Here is a 10,549-nt window from a genome sequence, read left to right as displayed (position 1 = left end):
CAAGGGACCTCTCTCATAGAGGAAGGAGGTCAAGAACAAGGTCAGTTCTTCTGAAGGTAAATCAGTAAATAACAACAATAGCAGCAAACTGCCCTGCCTAGTTGATAGATCTTGTGTACTTCTTGTTTAAATAATTTAGATATACTGTCAATTATCAATATATTGTCTCTCAACTTCAAATTCATCCTTCATTGCTTGCTCATGAAAATTAAGATGGGCCCTTTACATATTTTTTCTTTGCCAGCTGGCACCACATTAAATTTTGTTAGTTGAGGGCATTGGGAAGAGGCATTCTCCTTCCAAGTTCCAGCAGGCTCCTGCAGCACTTAGGTGGTTGTAGACAGGAGTGCCTTTTCTCAGACGCCTCCCTGAGAACAGCCTTCCTAGCACCCTGTAGGGTGGGTTTCCTGCAGGTTTCCCAGGGCAGCACCACAGAAACTGCTTCGTGTGCCTGGCAGGGGCTTTGGGGTGGGGAGGGCAATTAATAGAGAATAGGCTGAGAATAGGCTGGCCTCTGGGTGAGTCATTCTCTGATTTTTGACCAGATCCTGCCACTCCTCCACCCCACTTCCCCAGGAGCTCCTTCTCAGCCCCAGGGGCAGTGGCTGCTCCTTGTAGCTGTTATTGCTGTACTCTCTGGCATTTTCTCTGCTTCTTACTATCCAGATCCTCTTTAATTCTGTTATAGTTGATAATTCTTCATATTAAATTTTCCCTGTTCACTATGCGGTTTCTCTCTCCTGACTGCTCCTGACTGATGTATATAGAATCTGCTAGAAGCATTTTCTCCAGCCACTAAAAACAATCTTGTATGGAGCACACAAACCCCATTTGTAATGCCCACAGATTGGCATCATCCATCCAGCTGACAGCTGAGTGGACTGCATGCCAGACCCTGGAACTCCAGAGATGAATTGGACATGGACTCTGACCTGAAGGATTTTGTGGTGTAGTGAAAAGCTCAAGCACATAAGCCATCTAAGCACCATGATATAGGAATATGTTTTGTGGGAGTTCCAAGAAGGGAATCCTGTCAACATCAGGGGCCTTCCCCCTGCTGGTCCAGCTATTCTGTCCCTTTCCGCATCCCTAGCCAGCCTGCCTGCTCGAGGCCCAGCACTGCACACATGAACCCCTGCACTGCGCACTGCCAGCCTGCTCCTCTCCACAGGTGAGGAGAGCTCAGACCCAGCTGGCTGCCAGAACCTCTGCAGGTCTCTGCCCTGGATACAACCTCCCAGGACAGCCAGGTCTCCAGGAGTAAGCTGAGGGTTGGACAAAGAGCACTTGTGTGTGCACGTGGGGGGTGGGGAGAGGTAAGATGGGGTTGTTGGGCCATAGACCCACAGTCCTGTGCATATAAGGACCCTTGGTCTGAACATTGAGGGGCAGGCTGCAGGGCACTGGTATCCATTTGTCCTCCTGCCCAAAGGCACCAAATCATCCCGAGCCTCTCCCTGAGTCCCTATACCCACAGCACTGACTGCTCTCATGTCCCCCTGCCTTATATATGCTTGACATGCCCTGCCTCCATCTCCCACCTGGGAAATTCTTCTCCCTGCATCCCCTCCCCACTCCAGTAAGATTTATCAAATAAAAAACAAATACAGACATAGTAAGGAAAGACTTTATTCCAAAGGGTTGTTGTAAGGGCTGGAGATAGGGACTGTTGTGATAGGGGGAACGCTCTGATCATGGCATCTGCATAGCTCAGGGTCAGGCAAAAAGGGCTTTCCTGTTATAGGGAGCAGGGAACAAAGCTGGAGAGAGCCGGCTGTGGGGAAGTGGGGTGGAGGAGTGGCAGAATCTCGTCGAAAATCAGAGAATGACTCACCCAGAGGCCAGCCTATTCTCAGGAGGGCCCAAGGAGGGGCTGAGAGGCTGGGTCCAGCTGAGGGTGGGTCAGAGTTGGAGCACTTTATTCCGATTAATCAGTGGGGACCAGTCTGGGTCGAATCTTGTCCATGGCAAACAAGGGGACATTGTGAATGTCCTCTAAATTGTATGGGAAGGGGGATCTTGGCAGAAAGTCATTTCCTGGAACACAGTTTTCCAGGATCACAAAGCTTGGGTAAAGCTTGACATTATCACTTTTACTTTCGATGTTCTCTTGGATTTCACCACATGAAGAGAGAGACAGAGAAAGAGAGGAGGGTCAGTAGACTGATGCTGACCTCACTGTGTCCTGATTTCTCAGCCCCTGCTGTGGCTACGGACCACCACCTTCATATTCAAACTCCTAGGGAGAGTCCGACTAGGTTATGTGGCCCACAGCCCACAGCCTCCCTTCCATCTCCTCCTTCGCAACTCTGTAGCCCATATTTTAGCTTTGCAGCAGCTTCTGATTAGGCTTTGCAGAGGGGAGGCAGGGGAGCACCGCGGGGCAAGAGGGGCAAAGTGCCAATTGCTTGCGTTCTCACCAGCATGGCCCTTGGGAGCTGCCATTCCCACGTTACTCAGGGCTCCCCTGTGCTCGGCAGCACCTGTACAACCAGCCCCCACAGAACATCCTCTGTGAACTCCCTGGGTTCCCCTCTTCCCGATGATCCTAATGACCCAGACTGCTAAATTGCTGTTAAATGCAATCAGGCCTTCTTTCTCTCTCTCATCCCAAACAGGTTAATCCCACAGGCTGCTAGCCACCCATGGCTGTCATGGGTCGGGAGCCCTCCTGAGTTGAACCAGCTACAGTTACAAGACCATGTGGACCAAGAGGGTAATTTTCTGGGCAAGGTGCTACCAGAGGCTGGTAGGGTAGGTGCCCAATGCCTCACAGCCTCCTGGGCACAAAACTGAGGTTCCCCAAGAAACGGGGAACCCATGTGGGAGCCTCTGGAGACAGGTTTGAACAACTGGACAGAGGGTGTTCCATTAGCCAGACTAGGGTACCCAGGAGGAGGGTGGGCAGTGGACATGAGGAGGCCTGTTTGGGACTGCTGAAGTGTTGGTACCTGTTGGCCACCCAGCTAGATATATTTCCAACACATGGTTAGAAATATGGATCTGGTGCTTGGATGAGAGATGAAGGCCACAGTACAAATATGGTACCATCGGCATGTGGCTGAAGTGAAGAGTGGAGGTGAGCACACACAGGAGGACTGAGGAGGGGAGGGGAAGGAAAGCTGAGGATGGAACTGGTGACGCCATCTTTCAAGTGATTAAGGAAACTAGCCCAGCACAGAAGGTGGAGAAGGGGAAGTAGGTGAGAACAGAGCTTCATCTTCCCAAACCTGCCTCAGCGTCTTGACAGGGGAAAGAAAAACAACCATCTTTCGGAGTATTCTGAAGATAAGTGAAATAATAATATGACAACATAATGCAGCCAGATGGTGCCTCACACAGAGCATGTTAACCTCATTACATTAAATAACACACGGGGCCGAGCTCAGGAAAAGCAGGGGCTTCCACTCACTCATTCCTGTTCCTCCTGAAGGCACCACAAAGACAGCTGGGCCTCAGGAAGATCTGAATGGATGACTTCTTCCATATCTGGATGTGGGAATAGAATAAACCACTTAGCAAATGGGTCACAGTCCTGTCATCCCAAAGTAGAGATGATAATCTGTCCATCCCAAGACATCAGAGAAAACTATCAAGATCAAAAATTTATCTAAAGCTAGAGATTATTTTTATGGTCTGTCATTACTTTCGCTTATGAACACCAGGCACTATTTAAGGTCATATGTAGCACTTAGGTATAAAGTAATGTCACATCTTATTTTTACCCAAATGATAGATTTCTAGAAGAGATGGGAAGTTTTCCTTAAATCAGACATCTCTGAATATCCCACCATACTTTAGAATACTCTTAAAAACCTCTCAGGTATTTTCTGGACAGTCTCAAGTGATTTACTAAATTCTCACCTCTCTTAAATTGGCATTAACCACTTTGACACTGGGTAAACCTTACCTTTGTTCAGAAATTTGCACAAAACTATTGATAGTCCAGAAGATAGCTGTCCTAACAGCATGACTAAGACACGCAGCCACATACAACTCAGAGTGATTACTTAGCAGCATCTGCTGGTGGGAATCATAAACACCCGGATTTTAAAAGGAAATTATTTTAGTTATGGCAAATTGTTTATATATTCACTAGGAAAAGTCTAGCACCTCAGAAGGATTGTATTATTTTTTGTTGTTGTTGAATGAGGAGGAAAAAAAGGAAAATGGTTCACGTTTAAATGGATGGTTCTTAAGATGTAAGCATTTGAAAATCAATATACCAATGTGCACTGTGATATGTGTGCAAACATGTGTGAACTGGGGCCCACAAAAAGAATAGCAAGACAGTGACTTATCCTTTTTGTTATACCTATTCTCTGTATTTTCAAAAGAAATATTAGACACTTATTTTTCTCTTAGAAAACAGTTTTTTATTTGCATCTGCTACTGAAGAACAGCAAAACATCTATCTTCTAAAGCAGAAATTTTGATGTGGAGTTCCATGGGAAATATTGATCAAACCAAGGCTGTCCAATGGGATAACATGGGTGTGAGGTAATGTCTGCATTCCAATAATATTCTCCACTCAATGTCACATTCATGTATCAATTTTTTTTTTACATAACAACCTTTAAACATTTTTTAGAAGGAAATAAACTCTTTTTTTTTTTTTAAAGTTTTTTTTTTATTTTTTATTTATTTTTTTAAAGATTTTATTTATTTATTTGAGAGAGAGAGAATGAGAGACAGAGAGCATGAGAGGGAGGAGGGTCAGAGGGAGAAGCAGACTCCCTGCCGAGCAGGGAGCCTGATGCGGGACTCGATCCCGGGACTCCAGGATCATGACCTGAGCCGAAGGCAGTCGCTTAACCAACTGAGCCACCCAGGCGTCCCAGAAGGAAATAAACTCTTAGCAAATAGAAACAGATAAGTATTAAAGTGATACAATGTCATATGAACTATGAATCCACTAAATTCATGTAAATACAATTTGTAACCGGCACTGAAAAACAGCCTTTACTATGATCAAATTAGAGAATAGGAGATCCTGGGAGGTGCTTTAAAAAATTTCCCATCTAGGGGCGCCTGGGTGGCTCAGTAGGTTAAGTGTCTCCCTTTGGCTCAGGCCATGATCCCAGGGTCCTGAGATCCAGCCCCGTATCAGGCTCCTTGCTCAGAGGGGGAGCCTGCTTCTCCCTCTCCTTCTGCCCCTCCCCTCTCCCCCCGCCCCATCCCACTCGTGTACACGCTCTCTCTCAAATAAATAAAATCTTTAAAAAAAATTTTCCCATCTACTGATATTTCTGAAATCCCATCATTCAAACTTGTTCAAGTCTTGAAGATTTTTCCGTTCTTTAAGCATCTTTTTAAAGCTAGGATTTTTATGTCGGGTAACACCTTAAAACACTGAAATTAACAACTCTGCAATAAGAAACCTGGAACAAACAGAAATAACTGAGGAATACAGGGTCAAGCCCTGGAGAATACTACCAGGTGTTGGCATGGCGGGGGTGGGGAGGGGCCGGTAAGCTGCCCTCTCTCCTTAGGTGTCTAACCTGAGGGACATTATAATCAGTTTCCAGTTTCCAGATGCCCAAAAAGAAATTCCCCTCAGCTCACATCTTCCTGGAGACATTCTATTGACAAGGCTGTGTTGGTAAGACTGTCAGAGCCAAGTTTTGTGAACAAACAGCTACACTGTTCACTGGGAAAGACAGAAATATCTGGTTTCTTTATCGGGGAGTGCAGGGCGTTACAGCAGGAGACAAGGAGGGTCAGTAACACCCGCCCACCTGCTTCCTTGAGTCAAACAGGAGCACTGACATTAATTAGAGCAGCTGAAAATCACTAAGTGCTTTAAAAGCCACAGATTGCTGAGAGGGCACCAGACTCCGAAACAATGTTTAAGCCAATGCTACTGAAATGTCTAGGACCAAAAGTTTCTTGTTCTTGTGTTTTACCTAATTGAATCAGGCAATTTAGGTGAGGTGGTAGTGGATATAATTCTGAGAAGGCCTGCACTCATCCAGCACAGCCTGGGGTGGGGGCGCAGGGAGGGTGATTCCCCCTAATTATGGGCTTCATTTAACAAGCTCATCTGGCTCTCACATTAAGCTTAGACTTTGTCAGCAATAAAGGTGATTATTTTGGCCTCCCACTGCCAGTTTTACTTTTCAATTTCTTTCAGAACTCAGGTGAGGAAACTGGGGGCAATTAGCCTCTGAAAATTTTTAACTGGTCAGAAACATTGAGAAATAACAGAGAATGGATGCAGACCAAGGAACTCATGGTGAGGTTTTGTGGGACCAGGTGTATGGGGCTCAGAATGTGGCACTTCCCCCCCCCTTCTTAACACTTTAAAGTATTACAGAAAGTGCACATGTAAATGTACAGCCTGACAAGTTTTCACAAAACAGTGGCACCCATGTAACCAACACCAAGAAACTTACCAGGACGCCAGAATGTCCCTTCAGGCTCCCTTCAGCTACCACTCCTCCCCTGCAATGACCATGATTCGGACTTCTAGCTACACAGATTTGACATGGGTGGGTGTTGTGGCTTGGTGTCTTGTAGGCTGTTTTTAGCTGTGCACTTGGCTTTACACTTCTCGACTTGGCAGAAGTTTAGAGCACCTGCTGCTTTGACCTGTGGGTGACAGCTACTTGTAGCTAAGAAAGACAGGAATTTATGCAAAGGTCAGAAGTCTTCTTTGGGTCTCACTGGGCTAAAATCAAAGCACAGCTGAGTTCCCTCTGGAGGCTCCAGCGGAGAATCAGTTCCTTGCCTTTTCCAGCTTCTGGAGGCCCCTGCGTTCCTGGCTGTGGCCTCTTCCTCTGTCATCAGAGCCAACAGTGGTCCATCCCTCTGAGCCTCCCTCTGACTACAGCCAGGAAAGGCTCTCCTCAGCTCTAAGGAACTAAGTGATTAGACTGGGCCCACCCTGACAATCCAGGCCCATCTTCCCACCTCCAGGCTAGAGCTCACTTACAACTACAGTCTTTTTTTGCCAGGTAGGGTTCAGCTTCCCGGATTCGGGGCATTAGGGCACAGACATCCTCAGTGGTCTGGGAGAGGCAAGCGCTGCCCCTACCTACCACAGGGAGAGGAGTGAAAGAACACTCTGTTCCTTAGACATCTGGTAGGATTCTTGGGTGAAGCTATCTCGGCCTAAACTTTGAGGATCTTAATTATGGATTACCTATTATTATGAGACTTTCTATTAATTTATCAGTAAGTTATTTTTTAAATGAATTTATCATTTCTTCTGTATTTTCAATTTTATTTATGACATCTTAATGTCTAACAGGATCTGTAGAGTGACATTTTCTTTTTTCATTCCCATTGTTTCTGCCTTTTAACTTTTACTTTTTAAGAAAAAATATCAGGCTTATTTGAGGTATATGAACGTTTTCCACCACTCCAAGAGGTTTCCTTGTGTGCCTTTGAAGTCAATCCACACACCCCACCCCACCCCCGGCCTCAGCATGCCTGGTAACCAACCACAGCTTATTTCTGTCCCTATAGTTTTGCTTTGACAAAAATGTCACATAAATGGAGTCACAGAGCCATTTGTGTTTGGCTTAGCATAATACTTTTGGATTTATTCACATGTCTACATGTATCAGTGTAGCTTGTTTATACACTCATCAGTTGATGGACATTTGGGTTGTTACCAGTTTGGCAGATTATGGAAAAAGCTGCTATAAACATTTCAGTACAGGTCTTTGTATGAACAAACATTTTCATTTATCTTGAATACATTTTTTAGGACTGGAATTGCAGGCTTGTACAACATGACAGACCAATGTCCCCCTAGATCTCAATCTCTGGAATGTTTGAAGGTTAGGTTACATGGCAAAGGGTTACTAAGGTTGCTAGCCAGCAGATAGAGAGATGTTGCTAGTGGGCCCCATGCAATCACCAGGGTCTCTGAAAGCTGGAAGACGGAGGCAAGAGGAAAAGGTCAGACTGAGGCCATGTGAGAAGGATTCAACTCACCACTGCTGACTGTGAAGACGGCGGAAGCAATCATGAGTCAAGGAATGTGGACAGCTTCTAGAAGCAGGAAAAGGCAGAGGATTCTCCCCTAGGGCTTTCAGAAGGCACACAACCCTGGCCACACCTTGATTTTAGCCATGTGAGACCCATGTCAGCCTTCTGGCCTCCAAAACTGTAATACTGTGTTTTTTAAGCCACTAAGTTTGTAGCAATTTGTTATAGCAGCTGTAGAAAACTAACACATACAGTGAGGGAACAGGAAACTGCCAGACTTCCTGAAATGGCTGAACCATTTTGCATTCCCACCAGCAATGGTCATCATTCCACAACAACCCCCCTTTTTTTTGTCAGGTTTGTTGTTGTTTTCAACTTTAGCCATTCTATGCCTCTTTCCTTTCTTCTTGGTCATTCTTCCCATGGTTTATCAATTTCAATAATCTTTTAAAAACATAAGAACTTTTGATTTTTTTTCCTATTTCATTAATTCCTGAAATCCTGTTTTCATCTTTATTGTTTGCTTTGGGTTTAGTTTACTATTTTTTTCCTAACTTCTTGAGATGAATGTGTACAGCACTGGTCTTCAGCCTTTTCCCCTCCTAATACTAGCCTTTAGGATTATAAATTTTGACTCTAGGAATGGCTTTAGCTGCTTCTCACAAGTTATGATGTATAATATTTTCATTATCATTCAGCTCAAGATATTTTTCTAATTTCCTTTTTGATTTCTTCTCTGACCAATGGGTTACTTAGAAGTGTATTTATTAGTTTCCAAACATGAGCATTTTTGTTATTACTGATTTCTCTTAATTATAATATGATCAGGGAACACAGTCTACATGATGTAACTCCTTTAGAAGTACTCAGGCTTACTTTGTAGTCAAATGTCCTAGTCAGTTTTCATAAATGTTCCTGGTGGGCCTGAAAGCAGTGTGTGTTGTGTGATTTGGGATACACTGCTCTGTAATTGTTCACCAGGCCAATGTGGCTGAATGTTTTCTTCAAGGCTCCCATATCTGTACCAATATTAGTCTGCTTAGTCTATCATACACAAAAGGTGTGTGAAAATCTCCCGAGTGTGGATTTGCATACTTCTCCATGTATTCTCATCATTTTTGCTTTAAATACGCTAAGGCTGTTACGTACATACAAATTTGGAATTTTTATATATTCTCGTACTCGAGAAATCTATCTCCATCTCTAACAGTGCTTTTGCCTTAAAGTTTTTTTAATACATAGAAAATGCAGGTACACATTAGCTTTTGGCTGGAGTCTGCATGATGTACCTTTTCCTATCTTTTGTCTATGAAGACAGAGAAAGTTTCAGACTTCTCTTGTCAAACGCTCACAGCTGATTTTTAAAGACTTTCACCTAAAAAAAATTACAGCATATAATCCATGTAATTACTTATTTATTTGGGTCTAAATCTACCATATTACTAAATGCTTTCTGGTTGTCATACCTGTTTTATTTCCTTTGTTTGCTTTTGGATGATCATTTAGTGGACTAGTGTTCCTTCTACTGACTTGAAAGTCACACACTTTACCATGTCTACGTGCACTCCAAGTCTCATGTTATGAGCTGACTGGGACTCTCAGTTAATGCAAGAACTTTAGATTACTCAATTTATCCCCCTCCCCCAATTTATATGCCACTCTAGTCTTGTATTTTAGTTCTCTCTGTATTTCCATCTCCACAAGACATTGTTTTGCAGCCATTATTCATTTTGATTTATCCAGATGGTTACCATTTCCATTACCATATATACCCTTCTGCATCTGTATTTTTTTAAACACTACTTATTTATTCTACTGCACGCTGTATTAAGAACTGCTTGCCTGGACTGCAGTCTCTCTACTGAGTCAGCCAGCCCGGGCCAGTCCCAGCTCCTCCAGTACATCTTTCCTGTGAACTCTGGAGGAGTATCTGACCAGGTGAGGTCAAATCTTTCCATGGCTCCTACTGCCTACTGGATTGGGTTTATAAACTCTTTCTTGATCTGTCCCCTACCTAATTCTAAAATCTCATCCTTACTTATGTCCCACATCTGCCCTATACTCTCTACTCACAGTTAGTGATTTTCTAGAGTACCCAGATTTTATCAAAAACATGCTATTCCTTGTACCTGGATTGCCATTCTCCATTTGTGTATCTGAAAAACTGCTTCTAATCCTTCAAGACCTAGTCACTTCCCTGGGTGCTTTCTTGTGCTCTGTGGGTGGAGGCCAAAGCCCTTCTGAGAGTACTCTGTGCATAAATCTGCTCTCTTGTTACTGTTCTGGTTGCTCCATGAGGGCAGGACTAGCCTTAACCATGCATATCCCCATTTCCTAGCCCAATAGGAAAATGGGGCCTAAATTGAGATCATCCTCCAAAAGGGGATTATACTCCCCATAATGCATTTGTTTTCCTTTGTGTTGTTCTGAAGCTGAAATCACAGTCTATGTGAAAGAGCTTGAAAAATCAGATAAGTATATAAAGATTAATGGTTGGTAGTGAGTGGTAACTATTTCACATGCTTTATGGAAAAAAAATTTAAACAAAACATGTCTACCTTTATTTTGTTCCCAGGAAATTTAAGTATCAGGAGATCATAACTTACTTTGT

The 10,549-nt window shown here is 43.8% G+C and overlaps 1 protein-coding gene across 2 annotated transcripts in view; it reads right to left on the bottom strand.

The window, feature by feature from the left end:
• Positions 1-1,609: 1,609 nt before the first annotated feature.
• The window catches only part of SEPTIN10 (septin 10), a 74,996-nt gene continuing 66,056 nt past the window's right edge, over positions 1,610-10,549 (bottom strand). Inside the window, exons 11-12 of one of the 2 annotated variants that reach the window (XM_036110336.2) lie at positions 3,413-3,489; positions 1,610-2,109 (exon numbers count right to left, since the gene is read on the bottom strand). In XM_036110336.2, coding sequence (XP_035966229.1) covers positions 3,456-3,489 — 34 coding nt within the window. In that variant the 3' untranslated portion in view covers positions 1,610-2,109; positions 3,413-3,455. Of the gene's footprint in view, positions 3,490-10,549 lie in introns of both variants that reach the window. The other variant, XM_036110335.2, reaches the window with a different exon arrangement.

Source organism: Halichoerus grypus, chromosome 10 (genome assembly GCF_964656455.1).
Source record: "Halichoerus grypus chromosome 10, mHalGry1.hap1.1, whole genome shotgun sequence".
NCBI classification, from domain to species: Eukaryota; Metazoa; Chordata; class Mammalia; order Carnivora; family Phocidae; genus Halichoerus; species Halichoerus grypus.
This window is presented reverse-complemented; position numbering and strand designations above follow the sequence as displayed.